This window comes from Acartia tonsa, chromosome 6 (assembly GCF_053477335.1).
Source record: "Acartia tonsa isolate MP-2025a chromosome 6, ASM5347733v1, whole genome shotgun sequence".
Lineage (NCBI taxonomy): Eukaryota > Metazoa > Arthropoda > Copepoda > Calanoida > Acartiidae > Acartia > Acartia tonsa.
Window position 1 is genome coordinate 44,732,742 of NC_137265.1, and position 20,502 is coordinate 44,753,243.

General features: G+C 31.1%; 1 protein-coding gene across 1 annotated transcript; it reads left to right on the top strand.

Moving 5' to 3' along the window:
• Positions 1-626: 626 nt before the first annotated feature.
• Positions 627-20,275, top strand: LOC145323399 (uncharacterized). Its single transcript, XM_080165819.1, has 4 exons — positions 627-1,166; positions 5,523-5,667; positions 6,059-6,118; positions 20,046-20,275. Exons 1-4 carry the CDS (start codon positions 1,031-1,033, stop codon positions 20,146-20,148), a joined length of 444 nt encoding a protein of 147 aa, XP_080021945.1. The 5' UTR covers positions 627-1,030; the 3' UTR covers positions 20,149-20,275.
• Positions 20,276-20,502: the final 227 nt, after the last annotated feature.

Here is a 20,502-nt window from a genome sequence, read left to right on the forward strand (position 1 = left end):
GACAATACTTATAGCTTATTTGCATTATTAACGATTTACATTATAAATCCATGATGAAATAAATCGGGTAAATAAATGTTAATAAAGGGATTTTTTAGCTTCCTAATTTAGAATGATTAAAAAGTGGGTTATATGTATACATATTCTACTTTCTAGAACTAGAAAAACAAGGATGAAAACAAATATAAAAGGCAAAAGCGGAGCTTTAGAATCAGACAGTAGGACAAACGAACATGAATATAAAGCAGAATATAAATTTGTAAGTCTAAAAAAATTGCGTAAAATCAGGATACTGTTTAAGGACATACTTACATTTTAATGACATGAGTATAGAGAAGCTTCCCTTAAAATAGTACCCAAAATTGTACCCAAGGGAATCATCATGCAAAGTTTTGAATCACCAGGACAATTCTAACATGACTTAATAAACGATTAGAGCTATCTGTTACGTAGAGACGAACAGACCCTAATCAATGTAATGCTTCGCTTTTAAAAGAATGACACGATTGCATTTAAATTTGAATTCTTTGCATCTATCTATATTATATATATATTAGTCTACGTGATTTCTTATTTTTGGTTAGTCAGTTTTAATACTGCATTGGTGCATATGTAGCCTTAAATATTCTAAGTCTATAGTTTTTTATTTAAAAGTGTGGACATTTCTAAGTGAAAATTTCCCCTCAATCCCTTTCCCTTTTTTCTCCCTCTTCTTACCCACTGCCCTTTCAGTTACACCAGAAAACAAGCTTTACTCCAACTTTAATTCAACAAAATATTTAATTTTCGGCAGTTTCAAATGGAATTTATTGGCGGAATAGCAGCCAATGAATGCTACATATCTAGTATAGTTGAACAAACCAGTATGAATGATTCAAGAATACGCCAATAAAAACATATAATTTTTAGGTTATGACGTTATGTTCCTCTATTCAGAAACCTTTGTTTTTAATTTAAAGCAAAAACGGCTCTACAAATTTTCTGGTTGAATATAGAAATACAGGTTTGAGAGATTTTTTTATGTAGAAAAATGCTCAAGTTTGTTGCTGTATCTTGTTTTCTGTTGATAAGTGTTGATGGTCAGTGTTTCAACTTTTTTGCTACATATACAACTTCAACTACGTTAACACAAACATGTTGTAGCAGTTGCAGTCCTTCTAGTTCAGGTGAATTTTTAACAATAATTATACTTTTTGGACTTAGCTGACGGCCCTCTGAGGTTTCATACAGACAAACCATGAATTAATAGTAATTTAAAGTTTAAATTTTTACCAATGTGTTATTTATTTTTTTCATTTTAAACAAAGGCGTGCTGAAGGAAATTATACCCACCCCCATACATTCCTCTACGTTTCAAAGATACACTTCCTTCAAACAGCCAAGGGGGTATCAAGTTAAATAAGTGTAACAAAAATGCGCGCTTTGAGCGCTAATTTACCAAATCCAGTAAACCCTCTCGATTTTTGTTTAAGGTTGTTTTCAAAATTTTCGGATGCTTTGCGCAACTCTCTTGCAAAACCCTTTGTACGACACTGATTCTACAGCTTGACCCAAAAAAAGTAATTTTTAGCCTTTGGAGCCCATATTTCTTAGAGACACATAAAAATCAGTTAAATTGTTAACGCTAAATAAAAGTTTTAAGTGTATCTTTTTGATTTTTAAGTTATTTTAAAATGTGTACTTTTAATCTGCTACTATTTTTAAAAGCGAAGCTTTTCTATAATTAGGGTCGGTCCGTAACGGATAACTTTTTTCGTTAATTTAGGCATGTTAGAATTGTCCTATCGATATCAAATTTTGCATGGTGATTCCTTTAATAGTTAGGTACGATTTAGAAAGCTTAGCAACTCTATAATCATCACCAAAATGTCTGTACGTCCATTTTAAACATGTTGATTTTTTAAATTTTTTAACAACAAATTTTTATGTGATCTATCATCCGATTGATCTGATTTTTGGTATATTGATTCCAGGGACAACAAAGTATAATGTAATCAGCGAACCAACTCTAAAAGTCCTAAAAATGTTAGTATGTCCATAAACATTATCCTGAATCAAGCAGTTTTTCAACAAATTTACTTACAATTTTGCTTTGACTCTTATACAATTATATTATGAATATTCAGTTCTGACACTGTACAAGTGTTAATGTCCGTTTGTCCTACCGTTTCAATGCTTAGCTTTTATGGATGTTGTCATCCTTGTTAAATGATTTCTTTGTATTTGGGAGTTTTTGCTGCCGTATACAGTATTCAAAAATGCCTTTATAACTATTCCTTTTTTATAACAAGTAAAAAATATTATGAGTGTAAAAAAAAATGTTGGAGACATTCTTATATAAGTTTAATAAAAAGTATTGACATTTTGAAAGAAAAACATTTCTCTTAAAAAGTTACTTACTCCTCAGCCACTTTTTCAAAACTTTAGCTCTAAAAATCTGCAATGTTAATTGATGTAAAATTTTCATGTATTTTGATGTGGAAATTTATAGAGAACAAGGATACATAAACGCTAAAAATACTCTATTGTGGGTCATGCTGTTTATCTCATTTATATTTTCCAAATTTTTGTTGGTTATAAGGTAATAGTAACATTTTCAAAATGGACTTTCCAATAACGATAAGAATGAAATTCGCATCCCATATTATATTTAAGGCTTAAGTTTTACAGGTATATATCAGTGGCGTGCGAAGCACTTTGTCTGGGGGGGGGGGCATTTTGAAGATTTTGTAAAATTTTGCCCCCCCCTAAAGCAAAGTGCCCCCCCGGGGCATTTTGATTTATATATACTAATTTTAAATAAAGGCGTTTTAAGGGGTGGGATTATTTGAATATGGGCCTTCTAGTCCTTATCCCTTCTTCCCCATCCCTATTTCCCATTTATATCCCCCATCTCTTCTCCCTCCTCAATTCTCATCCATCCCTTCTCCCCACCCTGCAATGACCGAAGGGAAGGGAGCTAGAAAACATCTTCGAAAAAAAAGATAATTTAACCTTCCCCCCCCCCCCCACCACAAAACATTTTTTATGGGTGGAAGGGGATGTTATAAAATCTCAGCAGGAAGGATGAATAACCCCATTAAAAAAAATTGGGGGGGGGGGGGGAGATAAAAACACTCATTTTGGAAATAATTTACCAAAAATTAACCTAATATGTAAAACTGATTTTAAATATTTCTTTATTGTATGACAACAAGAATGACAACATCTTTAAGTAGCAAAGCACAAAAAATCATTAATAAGAATACAGACAAGTAGATTTAAAGAGCATCTGTTGAAATAAATACAGGGCGACCACCGCCTTTTTGATATTAATATTGAAAATAACGTACTACAAAAAAATTACAATGAACACAATAACGTACATTTTTTGAATAAATAACGTACAATAACGTACCATAAAACACATATACATCTATAATACAAAGTAGTTAATGTCTGTCTGTCTGAAGCTTAAGATCTCAATAACCACCGATTGGGCTCTACTCTTCATGGAATATACCTACTGGTCCTGGGATGGTTTTAAGCTATTTTCTTGGGGGGTGGAACACCCCAACGCTCCCAAAAAAATGAAAAATACCCCCCCTAAAAAAAATTCTTATAAAAACTGAAATCAAAAAAAAGGAAAGTTAGTTCGACTACCCCGAAAAAAAATTTCCTCCCCCCAATTTTTCTTTACTTTTTCTTTATAAATCTAAATAACACCTCTTGATTAAACCTTTTGGGGCAAAGCCCCTAGAAGCTAGGGGCGAAGCTGCTAGTGTATCTATAATACAAAGTAGAACGATGTCTTTCCGCTAGTATTTATAGAAAGTAGTATTCATTATAACTCTTTTGGATTCAAATTAAGGAAAAAACCCTTTAACTATAAAATATCAACTAATGTTCTACATTTTTATCTGAAAAAAAATCACAGTTGTTTAAATTTCTCATTTACATAATTTATATCATGTAAAAATATGGGAAGACATAATTGAAAGTTTATGTAAACTACATTAAATGTTTAAATGGCGTGCTTCGCGCGCCGGAAATTTTTCTACCCCCCTGAAATCTGTTTTGGGATTTAACTACCCCCCCTTAATTACCTCCCCTAAAAAAAATTACCCCATTTAATCATGTAAATAGTATCAACTAATAATGAGGTTTATATTCATTTATTTAAGTACGAAGCATCTTCGCCCCTAGCCTCTAGGGGCATTGCCAAAAGAGATATTGTAAAGTTTTTTTAAAGGGATTTTCCCCACCTCACTTACCTACTTGTTATATTTTACTAAAAGAAAAGGAATTTTTTTGGAGGGGGGGATTCTTTGCCTAAAACCACAACAGGACCAGTAGGTATATTACCTGAAGAGTAGAACCCAATTGGTTTGGCGGTTACCGAGATCTTAAGCTTAAGAAAGACCAATAGATAGACAGACATCGTTCTACTTTGTATTATAGAAAGTAGTATCTTCTTCCTATAAGTACAAGAAAACATAAATATCAACTAAAATTATCTTGCTAACTGATGAACAAATATAATACTCTTTTAAAGTTTAACTTCGCATGTGTCCTGATAAGGTTTGTAATTAGTTTAAAGGATTTTTTTATATTTACTGAAATGCTTGATTGAGTTGAGTTTTTATTTTATGGAAGCTTTACCCCGCAGGAGATATAAATAGGTGAAAAGCTACTGTGAAGATACGACGAAATGCACCTTAAGAGGCAATGTCACAAAAGGGACTAAACCCGAAATTTAAAAGATACAAAAATAGCCAAAAACGTCCTGAAAAGACCTCCATGAATTTTTAATAGTTAATTATACTCCATAATGATGGGAATGTTAACATTAAGTTTTAGCCTTCTAAAATTTTCTTATTTGTTGGCTCAACAACTTTGGGGACTTTAATGGAATTTTGATTGGTTGGTTAATTAAGTCGAGTTTCCATACATTTCATCCACTAATTGTAATATATATAAGGGGTAATTTTGTGTATCATAATTGGGGATGTACAAAATTTCTTTGGTAAAAAGTTTATATTATACAAAATAAAATACTTCCTATTACCTGGTTTGTTATGTTAAGTGAAAAAAGATTATAACCTAATTTCTACACTAATTAAAAAATTTGGTAAGGTTAAATTAATAGTAACTGTCTGTTTGGCGCGAAGCGCCAAAAATTTTTTTTTGTTGAGTATTTCTTGATCTTTTTTTTGAAACTGGGATAGTTTTGCTTTTTGTAGGGTAGGGGGCAAAAAGGGGCATTTTTGTTGACCAGGGGGGGGGGGCAAAATGGGGCATTTTTCAACATTTAGGAGGGGGGGCGGTGGCTAGGGGGGGGGGGGGGGGCAGGGGGGGCGTTTTGGTCGCTAGGGGGGGGGGCGATTGCCCCAAATGCCCCCTTCGGTTCGCACGCCACTGGTATATATACTTGAAAAGTTAGTATGATTCTAATACTTTTAAACTAATGATCTGAGCTATCCACTAGACAAAGACCGACCTTAATTTTTATAAAAGATTTTTTTAAAACTTACCCCATGTAGGAACTTCCCAGGGAACTTCTGGAAAAAGGAGGCGAACCATTGTGCTTGACGATGAATTGGATGTAAAACCCATTGATATGAAGAAGTTATATGATAATAATATTTTGAAAGTAATAAAGGCTGACAACGTGCAATCAACAGAGAGGTAAGTTATTTCTTTTCTGTCCACCTATATCTAAAGGCTCGATTATAAAGGCTACTTACATATATGAAATTAGCAGGATGTTTGTCGTCTGTACCATAGGATCTGTTAAACCACTGCTTTGATATGGTTCTCTGGTGCTTGCTTACATATAAATACTGGAGCAGAAAACCATCCTCCCCCCCCCCCGCTTAATTTTGGAAAAAATGAAACAAGAGGGGGGCTATTTTTATCCCCCCCTTAATTTAAAAAAACCCTAAAATCAGAGGGGGTGGGGTAAGACTAACTGTTTTAGGTAGACTTAAAAGTTACAAAAATATCTTCCTCCGAATATCTTACTCCATGATTAGTTATTAACCCAAAGTGTTCTTTTAATTCTCTTTTTTCCATTCAGAGATGTTGAATTGGAATCCAGCATTTCTGTTCAAAAAAAGCCTCGATTGAGACAAGGAAGGTAATCTATAATACAAAGTAGAATGATGTCTGTCCGTCCGTCTGTCTGTCTGTCCGTCCCTTAAGATCTCGGTAACCACTGAACCGATTGGATTCTATTCTTCAGGGAATATAACTACTGGTCCTGTGGTGGTTTTAGGCTATTTTCTTGGGGGGTGGAACACCCCCAATTCCCCCAAAAACAAAAAATCCCCCCCCCATTTTTTTTGCTGAAGATTTCCTTGGTCCTTTTACGAATTTTGCCTTAATTTTTTTTTTATATCTCTCTTGGGGCAAAGCTCCTAGAGGCTAGGGGCGAAGCCGCTAGTAACTAATAATTGTAATCATGTATCAAAATTGGATCAACATGGGGATCAGTAATATTTGACATAGAATCATTTCACATATATTCATGTTACATAAAATATTTGACATAAAATTACTTCACATAAAAGTACATTTGACATAAAAATGCATTATATAAAGGTACATTTGCCATAAAGGTAAATATGCCATAAAGGTACACTTCACATAAAGGTACAATTCACATAAAGGTACATTTGACATAAATGTACAATGTACTGAAATGTAGACAGACTGACACGAATTAATGATAGAGTAGATTCGGGTACCTAATTCAAATATAAAATATATCTTTTTAAGTTTTAATTAAATATGGTTATTATATTTATGAGTAAATGTGAATACTTTATTAGCAAATGTTAAATATATTTAAATGACTCAAACTATTGATTAATTATGCTGGTATGCTTCGGAAGTAATAGGATGTCTGTGTATGTGTAGAAACACCAAAGCATTGTGGTATTTATACCACGGAAAACAGACGGTAAATAGTTAGTTATAGAGTAGCAATACTTCATATATCAATAATCAACACTTTGAATATTCACTTACTGTATTCCAATTATATCTATGTTTAAATCAGATTAGGTTAGGTATATTAAGATAGTTAATAACTGGGTAAAGCTATGATCAATAAATAGATATATAACGAGCTTCAACTCGGAGCTCGTTATAATGTCCAGGCCCCACTCTTGGTGACAACCTGGCTAGTAAGTCTTATAGTTTTCACTATCTAAGACTTGCAAAACGCAACTGAAGACTCAACTTCTTTTTATCAAACTTATTGCTTACTTTATTTTTCATAGCTTCATACATATAAATCAAAGGTCATTGTCAAACACATTGAGTCAACTCTACAATTCAGTCATTACGACATTACCCCCCATTTGACCCAATGTGGATTAAAATGACTGTATACTTACAACAAGGTAAATTAATCTATAAACAACTATATAAAATTAAAACAAACAAACAAGCAAAAATTATTTTAACTGTCAAAACTATTAACTATATGCTGAATCTTCTTCATCACTATCAAAGCTGGCCAGCAGTTCCTCCTCTTCAGGTTTGTAGTCAATGACATAATGTTCCTCGAGATGGACAAGGACATGGTCAAGATGAACAGGTTCATTGAACAGAGATTCTTCTGGATCAGGTCTGGTGGCAGCAGGCTTCTCTGTGACAGGTTCATTTGTAGTAGATTCCTCTGGGGCAGGTTTGTTGGCAGCAGGTTCCTCTAGGACAGGTTCATTGGCAACAGGCTCTTCTGGGGCAGATTTGTTGAAAGCAGGCTTCTCTGGGCCAGGTTCGTTGACAGCAGGCTCGTCTGGATCTGTGGATTGACCTGAAATAATGATAGATATGCTAAAATTTTTTACTTAAAACTTAATTTTGTTTTAGTACTATTTTATGCACATCATAGTATATACCCAAATGTATAAATATATGGATGTATTTATATTTCTTTACAGGTACATAATGATAAATATGCCAAAATTTTTGTTACTTAAAACTTAATATTGTTTTAGTACTATTTTAAGCACATCATAGTATATACCCAAATGTATAAATATATGGATGTATTTATATTTCTTTACAGGTACATAATGATAAATATGCTAAAATTTTTGTAACTTAAAACTTAATATTGTTTTAGTACTATTTTAAGCACATCATAGTATATACCCAAATGTATAAATATATGGATGTATTTATATTTCTTTACTGGTACATAAAATTCAAATATTATTATTATACTTTTTCTTTTATATCCCTTTATGTGTAAATATGGGATTATATGGATGGCATATAAGTAGTAAAATGGAGGTAAGGTTTTGGACCTGGACCCAATTACTTTTTAAGTTAACATTCAGGAGGCATCCCCCCTTCTCTTAGTGTGAATGTCTTCCTTTAAGAGAAAGTGTATTTTGATGCTGTCTTGCTTTGGGATCTAAAGAGATAAGACAATGACAGATAAATTGATGTAAGTCCCCAATGATGATAAACAAAGTTATGCCTTCTATAGATTACAATTAATTGAAACATTTGGTCATTCAATTCATTGAACCAACCAATCAAAATTTAATAAAATTTCCAAAGTTGTTAGATCATAATGTTTTGGTAAATTTTAGCCATTAAAATTATTAAATAGTACAATACAATTTTTAAGACATAGAACTAGTTCTTTGTTGCTGGTATTATAAGCAGCTTCCCGCGGATTTTAGATAAACTGAAAAATAACACCAACCTCCCCATCTGCCATGCAATGACAGGGATTGATTTCTTGCAAATTATGTGCCTTCCCTCAGTGCAGGGATAGATCACTTGCAAGTTATATTCAATTACTTCGCTTATATTTGTCTTTTATCAAGTCAAAATTTGGTGGGTGGGTACCAAATTTAGAGTTGTGACAAAGTCCAATGAAACAAATATTTCGTAAAATGAGAAGACATTTGAAATATAATGCTATATGTCATTTTTTAATGAGGCTGAAAACCAATTTTAATCCATCACAATTAGTGTTGTTACTTTGATTCTGTTTTATAAATAAATTTAGAAAACAACTTGAGATGATTAAAACTTAACCCATTTTTATCATACAACTATTTCTGTGCTTACTGTATAACACTTTATTGTAACTGTTAAGTAGTGATAATTAATTTTAGCCTATTGGGTCTATTAATTATCTAAATATCCATCCGCCCCTGATTTGTGTGAAAACAGTTGTTAATATGAATTAATTGTGCATTTTATTTGTCTTATTTTAAATATAAGAATGATATTGTATAGTAGCCATGTTAAAAAACTTATGAATATTTTTCTTTTTCTCAAGAGTAGTAAAAATACCCAATTAGCAATTTTGCTAGGTTATGAATTTTTAAAAGGCTGTAAGCTTTGTTTAATTCAGGGTATATGCCTTCACATCAGGGATCTTAAGGGATAAGGCAACGGATGCTTTATATCAGGGACAATTAACGGTCAATTGGTGTACATCCTCAATGATTAGAACCAAAGAATTATTTTAATAGTAAAAGTTAAAAGTTGAAATACACCAGTAAAGATTTACTAAAAATTACCAAAAGTTTCTAAGCTAACAAATGGGAGATAGCATGTGTATTAAACTTTTGGTTATGGGTACCAGTATGTTTATGTATACCCTAATGGCCTCTCCCTTCTTGTTTTATTATAACATGATCCTTACATTGTTTAATAAGAAAAATACATTTTTGCAAAATATGAGGAAGGCTCTACAGGATTAGACCAATTATAAGGAATAAAGGTAATTTGTGCTGTTGTAATAATGTGCGTTTCTGGTGATATAATCTGGACACCTTATACCAAATACCGAATGCATATCAATATATTGTTGATACTAAGCTAATCTTAACAATTTAAATTTAAATCAAGTAAACAAGTAATTCATTAAAGTTTGAACTTATTTAGTGGTATATTTAATGTTAAGCATGACTGAATGTTCAAAATTGGACTCTGTAATTTTGCTATTAAAATCAAATTCTGACAAAATATGTTTTTATGATTTTATGTCAATGTTTTTGATTTTTTACAAAATTTCATTTATATCCAAATTATCCCCTCCCTGGTGGAATTTGATCAAGTACGGGAGGAGGATTGTGGTCTCCCTATTTGGGAGATGTGATATCTTCCCTCCCAACTCCCGGTGACCATGTTCTTGTAGTTTCAGAATTGAAGTCATTGTTAATAAAGTTTATGTAAGAAAACTTTTCAACTTTGAATGAACTATCCCTGAAAGATTTTTTTGTATTTTAATACTCTTATATCCAATATGTTATAATTAGAAAATTTGCCATTGGTTTTATAATAGTTTTGGAACCACCTGAGTTAGTTAATAATCTTTAGCAAAAATAAAGTGACCACTTTACCATCAACTATAGTTTATTACACATAAACTAAAAACTTTTATTAAGGGGCAAAGGGAGGTATTCTAGATTTTCCATACACATTATCTTAATGATTTTATTTAGTCAAAATACATGCCTGATGCAGTATGGATTTTAACTTTCATCAATAATGATTGCCATTGATTAAAAATCCAATGAAGTGGTTATAAATTTATTTTAATGTCCAATATTAGGAGGTTAGCAAACACCAGGAATCTGTACATTTTCTATTAACAAAGGTACAATAACATTACAGTAGTACAAAGGTACAATAGTCAATCAGATGAGTGTACAATATTTTTAGATGGATACAAGGATATTGTAGTCCCACCAAGTGGATAAGACTAACGTACTCCTGAATCTTAAAGGAACAAGGCTGTTTAACTCTAGCAACTGTACCCCTCCGTCTGTAGTTAAGGTTATTTAAACCCTGCACCCACTTGAAGAAATACATGAATATGCATTAATTCAAGATATCATTGTTTCTTAGGCTGCAAAAGCTTTAAAGTTACTACCCAACTATTACAGGTTGCAGTGTACAATATCTTTGATACATCAAAATTTGTCTGTTCAGTAATTTACTACTTTAGCATAAAATTGCTGACTTGTTGCCTTTGCCTGTCTTTTAACTGTAAGATTTCCCTCAGTTGCATATCATGGTGACCAATACTGTAGGTTAATTGACAGTTTAACACCCATACATATGAGGTACAGTAGATTGTTTTTGGTTACTGTAACTTGTGGTAATTTAGTCAGCAAAGCAACTATTACTGCGTTTCAAGTTACAACTATTTAAATTTGTTGGAAATACATTTCATAAGCAGATTTATGTATTATTCCTATATCCCAATGATTAGTAGCAAGGGCCCTTGAAAGCTTATTCCTAATGAACTGATTAGGTTTCATAAATATACATCTTCCATTTAAATACCAGGCTAAATATGTAGAAGCCTTGCTGCTGGTATAAATTAGAATTGACCACTTATCTATTAATTTATCATTGAAATGACCAGGAGATGTAGCAAATAGACATATTGGACTAATGTTTTTGGGCATGACTATAGAGATTATAAATCCCTTTATAGAGCAGTGTTTGTACTCATTTATAGATATTGATAAGTTATCATAAAACTTATAAACAGACATAGGTATATACATAATTATCTATATGTCTGAAATTCAGGTATTGTTATGTACCAGTTGAGTATACCTTATGGAATAGTCACCAATTTACTGTAAGTATATATATCTACATATGCTTGTTTATGTAGTGAGGGCGAATCTTCCTCTATACATATGGGGTCTGGTCGTCAGTCCCACATTACTATATTTACACTTCCAAAAATATAATTCAAAAACTAAATTACTGAATCCAAAATTCTATACTTTGGGAAACTTATAAAGTAACCATATGTATGTATTGAGGTTACAAGTTTAGATGAGGATATTTACATTTACCTATAGCATCTCTACTTTAGTTTGAATTTGATAATTGTTTGGATAATATAACAATACAATTGGTTTGATCCAAATCATCTTTTCATTTGAATTTGTTAAGATCATATTATTATTTTAAATTTAGCATAAATTAGAATAACGGTATCATGATTAGATACATTACCAGCATAATGAATAGGAGTTAATTGACTCTTATAATATTAGCGATTGCGCCCCTAGAATTTAAGGGCTTTATAGCCACAGTGGAGGGCAGTAAATAGCCTAAAAACTAGACTGAGAATCAAATCAGTTCAGTGGTTACCTATATTCTAACTGACAATAAAATCAACATAAAGAAGTGTGGCTCACCTTCGTGGTATTATAGGCTTAATCCACTGGGAAATACATCAGCCAATTAGAGATCAGTCATACATCATCAAATGAACAATTGTAATAACTTTCTCAATAGATCTACTGCCAATTTAGTCTTGATCTTAATTTAAATCTTCAATATTATATATCTTGGCAGCTAACCTTTTTCATTATTTACTTTAGCCATATATGATCTTGATTGTTGGAAGAAATCTTCTATTCTTGTTTTCTAAAAATAATAATGTGTAGTTTGGTGTCAAAACTTAAAACTTTATGAAAAAAAAAAGACATAACTCCATTATCAAAGAAGCATTATAATTCAAGCATCTTGGACTGGTTCCTGGGGTGGAACAGAGTACTGTATTTGCTTGCTATACACCCTATCCAACTTTGTCATATTACGACAGCTCTACAACTGACAACTAGGAATAGTGGATTTTTTGACATTTTGATTCCTTTGTTACAATCCTAATAACAGCTGATGATTTGGATTAGTCTCCATAAATGCTTTATGAATCTAAATGTTTAATATTACACAATGGAATCCTTAGAGTATCAGTTTAAATTGCGCTGATATCCATTAAAGTAATAGTTCCATATTATTGAAGAAATCTAGCCTCTAAGTTCATTATTTTAAACAGATGTAAATTTACAGAAGCATTTCTTTAAAAACCTTTTATAAGTTAAAATAATTAACTTGAACGTTTTTTTTATATTTATTATATCATAATATTGTTTTTCCAACATCCACCGCCCTCCCCCTTAGACTATTGGCATAGCCACAAGTCCCAATCCTATAATATAAAGAATAAAGTAGTAAAATGTTTTTTTTTTTTTTTTGTATGTAGTAAATGATCTCATTAACCACTGAATTAATATGGTTCTGCTTCACAGTAGAGCTTTTCATAGGTCTTGGGAAGGTTAATAACTATTTTGTGGGAGTGTCATCCCCCCCCCCCACCAAAAAAATTAATTCCTTCTCAAAATTTGATTTAAAAAATTTAGTTGTTGGGTATTCAAGCCCTAATCACTGCAAGTGCATCTAGAGGCGTAGCCACTTGTATGTATACAAAGCAGAAAAAGATCTTTGTTATATCAAACTCAAGATTTTAATTAACACTGCACCCATTTTGTTTTCCTTTTTAGGGAAGATCTAAATAGGTACCATATTGGTGCAAATTATAACTCTTAAAAACTATGTATTAAGCTATTTTTAACTTATACCCATTTCAAATTATGAGTTATTTATTTGTCCTCTGTACTAATTTTTTGTACTAAGCCTCTAAAATGCTAAATTACTTTCTTGTTTAGAGCAAAGCATTTCTATAACAGGGAAAGTTAGTTCATATTTAAAAGCTAGCACTTATCAGTAGTTTTGACATGTTGAAATTGTCTTATTGGATTGGAACATTTCATGATAATTTGTGAAACAGTAAGGTACAATATAGAAGCATAGAAACTCTATTATTATTGGTGGAAAGTCTGTATAATTATATTTTTCAAACAAGCTAATGAAATAATTAGAATAACAAATATCATGTTAACCTTTTTTGTAGAGGTAGATTATTCTTACCATTACTTGAATATACTGCTATTATACTACTATTTCAAATGTATATATAATGAATACTACTTAAAAATTTAAATCATATTTCAGAACATAATTTCCCCACATCCAGAATTTTAGCAAGATTGATTTTAATAAGTGGAGAAGTATTTCATAAATATACTTCACTATTAAAGATAAATTTTATTCAGCTTCCTTTTTTTACATATGTTGTCATTGGAATCTTTTATAATAGTTTACTTCTCTTTAACATTGTATAATAGAAAGATGGATTTTAGAATTAGTGTTGAAACATTAATTTAGATTATAACTATGGTAATGTCCACATAATATGAAAGAAATCTTTATACTAAATTGTCTTTCTTAAGCAGTAGTTGATTTAAAGATTTTTATTATTTAATAGAATTTAGAAATATATTACATAATAATGGTCAAATATTATTTAAGATGATTTGATATATATATTTCATTTTTACAAATTATAACATAAATTCAGTCCCTTTTTACACATGTTGTATAGGAATCTTTTATAATAGATTACCTATTTTTGACATTGTACTATAGAAATATGAATTTTGGAATTAATATTGAAATATTAATTTAGATTATTACAATCATATTATTTACATACTAGAAAGAAATTTCACTAAATTGTCTTTTTTAAATAGTGTTTAATTTATAGATTTTCTTATGAATATTGAATAGAATCTTAATATATATATATATAATATCCTAATGATTAAATATTATGTAAGATAAATTGATATATATATATGTGTTTTGTATTACACATACATAAAGAGATTTAGAGAGTGAACAGATGGAAAAATAAAAGTGAAGTAAAATTACCTGAAGTAAACGATTCACTTATATTTATGTTTGATTGTTTTATTATAATCTAACACTGCATGTATTGAAATTCTAGTAACTTCCTCGATAATTAGAGTTTATAACTTTTTATAATTTCAATTTTAATGTGCTTTTGTTGGGTGGGAGCCGAGAACTAATTTAAATTTAAAGTAGTAAGGCAAGTTTTTGATATCCTTATCAACAATTTTTTTCTCTCTCTCTCTTTTTTATATACAATTTATTGTCACCCCCCTTATCTAAAATCAACATCATATAAATATCTATTTTTATATGTATATAAGTGGCTACAGAAGGGGGGAAAGGGGGTTTCTGAGAGGTTTTAATTCCACCTTTATATTGCACAGATTTTATAACATTCATGTACTTTTTGATTATAATTTTCAATCATATGATTTTAGATAGACATTAGGTAGGCTGTTATTGTTTATACTAATATTTTATTTGTTTATATGTTCAACACAAAAAAACAGAAACAAGGTCATTTTATTTTATATTTTTATTCAAATAGAATTTAAAATACAAATATAACATGTTTATGAAAATATCCTTTATTATGTTTCAATTAACAAGTACAATTAATAATGGGCTTTTTATCTATAATAAGCCATTGATTAGAAATATGGAACGCTGTCTAGATTATGTTTCATCTGTTGTTTAGCATTGTCCATTAACATTGCAATTTGTCTGTCTGTCTTGTTCTGTATGGTTTCTTTTAAAGTTTATTGTATTTTTTGATACTATGACCCCATTCATATGATTTAAATGGGGCTAAATACATGAATGGATGTATATATATATGGACATATGCTTAGGATGATAGGTTCCCCCACATTTCTTGTTTCTTTTTTTTTTTATTAAAAAAAAATAAACAAAAAAAAAGTGTGATTATTTTTGATATCACATGGATATTTTTAATCATATGACTGTTAATTAGAACATTTTTAGTTAAATGTTTTTCTTTCTATTTATATATTTCAAAACAATGTAATTAACTGTATATCAATTAACATATGATGTGTTTTGTCTAGTCTGGGTTTGTTTACAACAAATTTTATTGATATGTCTCGAAACAAAATCATTAACTATATGTCAATTAACACATTTGATTGTAACAAATTTAAACTATAAACACAACATATTCATTCATAATAATATTATATCATATAATTTTTATTTTTATGTATCAATCAAAAGTATGACCTCCCATAGCACAATACCAACAAATCATAGCTTTGGATTTACCATTAAAAGCCCTTATTATATCTTATATAGTATTTTCATCCCATTCATCTTTATTTTGTAGATGAGGAACGGTATAGATTTTTTGCAATGTTGTGTCCCTTGTTATTACATCCAATTTTTTTGTTTGGATATTATTGATTTGAAGTCGGGTAGAGACAATTGTAGAACTTTTTAAACAGTGATTATATTCAATTAACACACCTTATATTAGCTGCTAAAGATAGATCATTGAAAATCAATAAATAAGAAAAATTAGCAAACTCACTATTAGCAAATTATTCTTGTATATTGTTTAAATTTATAATTATTGCTACTATTCAATTATAATTTAGATGAGCTTGATTTTATTTTCTATTAATATTTTGGTAAAGTAGTATATTAAATCAAACGAAAATATAGATATTTAAAACTGGTAATTGTTTACAGTCAAAATTGTAGAAATTTACATTTTTAGGACAGGCTAATAAATAAACATTGTCCCTGTTTAGTTTGTTAGCAGGGAGAGAGGGAACAAAGGCTGTTTTATTAATCAATAATCATTTCAAGTCCACAATTTACTTGCCTTCAAATATTGACTGAAATCTTAAAAGGAGATTAATTTATCAACCATTGGTTAATCCTGTGTCCCTGGTAGTATATATGTAAAGTTCCGTCAGATTTATACAAAACTTGTGTCACAATTTATACAAATATACAGGGGCGTGCCTTAGCAGGTTGCAACACCCCTATGCAAAAATGTAGTGTTTGAATAATTGCCCTGTTTAAACGCAACATATGATGGTTTATATTTATGACACTTGTAATATTAAACAAATTAATTTGAATCAGAACATGCAATATAAAATCAATGAATTATTTGTACTTTTCAACATTAAAGAAATGTTAATTGTTGTGAATATCTCATGATAAAAAATATTTTAACAAGTCGTCATTTTTTGTTTTGTTTACTTTAATACAAAATAAATACTTTTGTATTTATACTTTTTAGACTTTCTTTAATTTGAAACAATAAACAAAATAAAACTATAATTAGAATTTAGATAAATTAGAACAATTTTGATTCAAAAAGGAACCTTATTATCTTTGAATATATTTATCAAATAATGCATCTAAATTTTGTTTTAAGTCCTTATAATTCTTTTGATTATTCTCGATAAGATAATTTTTAAAGAATATGAACCAAAATTATTTAGATGGATAGATATGTTTTTTTTTTAGACTAAATTATACTAACAGAAGGACATATCTTTAAATATATTTATCAAACAATGCATCTAAATTTTGTTTTAAGTCCTTATAATTCTTTTGATTATTCTCGATGAGATAATTTTAAAAGAATATGAACCAAAATTATTTAGATGGATAGATATGTTTTTTGTGAGACTAAATTATACTGACAGAAGGACATATCTTAGTTGTCAGTTGGTTGTCAATCAGCCACTTAAACCTCCCCCTAATTTAACCAAGGGGGCGCGCGACGCCACCATCTGAAATCTGCCCCTGTGATTGTGATTGCACACCATTTGACTAGAGACTTTATGTCAAGGAAGGAATACATGCAACAAACATTTAAACTTTGCATTCTGTTAATTATAAAATCTGTATTTTTTCTGCGATAAAAGCAATGAAACATAAATGATGTTAATGGTTGTTGTTCATTCTTAAAGGTTCCACGGGATTTTACTAGGGTGACTTTTCCGCACTCTTTACCTTTTATTGAGGAGGATAATAAACTATCTTCACTTGGCCTATCCTTGATTTCATGATTTATAGTAGCTGTTTTAGTCTTTAAGGATGAAATCTTGTCAGTTAAGGCCTGTTTGTTGGTGTCCAATTTTTTATCGAGTGTATCGACTATTGTACCAACACTTACCTTTTCTTGTTCATGTTTTTCTTGAACATACATTAGAGCATTATGCAAGAGTGTGTTAATAGCATGAGCTTGGGCTAAGGCATTTCTAATATTTTCATCTTTTATTTTGGCAATGCGTTCAGCCGTGATTTCATATGCGTTAGGTGTAGCCATGGTTAAACTTATTCTTGTCAAATTTAAGATGAAAATTTAATGAAAATGTTATCAACAATTGAAAGAAATGTAGACACAATAATGACCTTGTATGTTCACATGAGAAACTAGAAAAGAGTCTTTAGAGCGTATGTTTTTTACACGAGGTCGAAGTGTTATATTTCAGATTAGTTTAATATTTTTATATTAATTATGACAACCAATATTTATATTTAAACTTTTAGTAAGAACTATAACCCTCCGCACCTAAGCACTGCGCCACTTTTGTGGTATTTATACCACGGAAAACAGACGGTAAATAGTTAGTTATAGAGTAGCAATACTTCATATATCAATAATCAACACTTTAAATATTCACTTACTGTATTCCAATTATATCTATGTTTAAATCAGATTAGGTTAGGTATATTAAGATAGTTAATAACTGGGTAAAGCTATGATCAATAAATAGATATATAACGAGCTTCAACTCGGAGCTCGTTATAATGTCCAGGCCCCACTCTTGGTGACAACCTGGCTAGTAAGTCTTATAGTTTTCACTATCTAAGACTTGCAAAACGCAACTGAAGACTCAACTTCTTTTTATCAAACTTATTGCTTACTTTATTTTTCATAGCTTCATACATATAAATCAAAGGTCATTGTCAAACACATTGAGTCAACTCTACAATTCAGTCATTACGACAGCATTAGGATGACTGTCTGTCTAATTAATACAAAAGTATTAATTAGCTGTATAACTTTGATGGCATTGAAGAGGTGGAATATGTGTCTGTACTAAACTCGTTGAAGTAGTAGGATGTCTTTCTGTAGCTGAATTGGCCTAAAGAAGGCTCGACTCCAAACCAGAATGTTCTGTATATGGACTCTCAATTACAACTGAATCTAATAAATGCTCTCTTAACTTTTTCCAGAGTAATTGAGAGTAAAGGAATATGTTTCTCCTTTTAAGCCAAAAACTTAAACTTAATTATAATACAGTACATTGGGCATAAAGGTATATTTGACATATGGTACATCTGACATAAAGGTACCTTTACGTGAAATGAAACTTTATGTGAAATGTAACTTTATGTTAAGAGCATCTTTTTGTGAAGTGCACCTTTATGTGAAGTGTATCTTTATGTGAAATGTTTTATGTGAAGTATTATGGTAAGCCGAGCGTTCTCGGCCCACAGGGTAACGAGTTCGAGTTCAACGAGCCCTAGCCTTGAATTATTCTACCAAAACAAACTAGCAGGATTTAGTCATACAGAAATTATATATTTAACTGAATAATATTTACAATGAATGTTTACTATATATATACAACAGATTATAACAATGGTTAGGTTTGAAGGAGGTGTGGGACGCTAGGGCTTAGCTCCCGGCGGTAGACAGGCTGTGGGGGCAGCGGTGGTAAAAGGGGAGGCAGCGCCTCCCGGTTGTATAATCGCGTGAGGGGCGCGTGATAGCTGCATGTTTGAGTCCCTCCCCACATTTAGGCAGGCCAGTTTGACCGCTAGATAGCGGGGTCAACATCGGTCATGAGATAGATGGTGATATAATAAGATTAGTGCAGAGGGTTTGTTATGATAAGTCACAGCGTAGCAACTCTGTAAACTGCCTGTCCGTCTGGTTGTCGTATTACCACAGTATATCATTGTGGCAAATGAGTTTATGTCAAATGATACTTAATGTGAAATGAATTTATGTTAAGTGATTTTATGTCAAATATTACTAATCCCAACATTGGATCACGTATCAACTCCCATACCACAATTGGAACTTAAACAATTAAATAAGGAGGAATAGAAATGTGCTAAATAAATGGGTTACTTGTAAAATGACCTTGACAGTGTTATAGTCATTTAAGTTCTTGCCGCTAGAAAGTTTTTTTTTGTCTGTCCCGAATTATCTCGATAACCGCTGAACCGATATTGTTCTCCTTTTCAGTGAAGCTTCTTATAGGTAATGGGAAGGTTTAAAACTATTTTTGAGGTGGGTGTCTTCGCCCTTCTCCCCGCCCCCTCCCCCCCAAAAAAATATTTTTTACTCTTTTGAAACTCAAATTTAAAATTGGATGAGGTCGACTTTTCCCCCTCCTATCTTAAATGCCCCTGGAGGCTTCTAGGGGCGTAACCGCTAGTTAACTATAAGGTTTTTTTGCCAGGTTTAAGTTCTACTGGTGGACTACAACATCAACTTCAACTTCAACAACAACAACATTCTGTAATAATGCCCAATCCTGTTCTGCATATTCAGCTTGCTCTTGAAATTAAAGCCATTGATGAAGGGTTGAGACAATGGAAAATTAATTAAAAAGAGTCCTCACCGACAGGGAATACAGATTTGAGGAAAAGTGCAAATTTTAACTAACTTTTAAAATCAAATATGATAAAGAGTCCTAATAAAAAAAGCATTTATTTAAAAAATAGGCTTAAATCTAACATATTTTTTTTAAAATTTTGATGGTTTAAAATAAGGGGTTCAACTGTTAAGCGGTATTATCTGCGCTGGTCCCCAAAGCGAAATTAACAAAAATTGTATTAGTTCCAGCAACCAGTCCTAGACAGTCAAGAAAATTCATTTCAGATCCATTGTCCCATTCCTATATACCCTGAATAAAG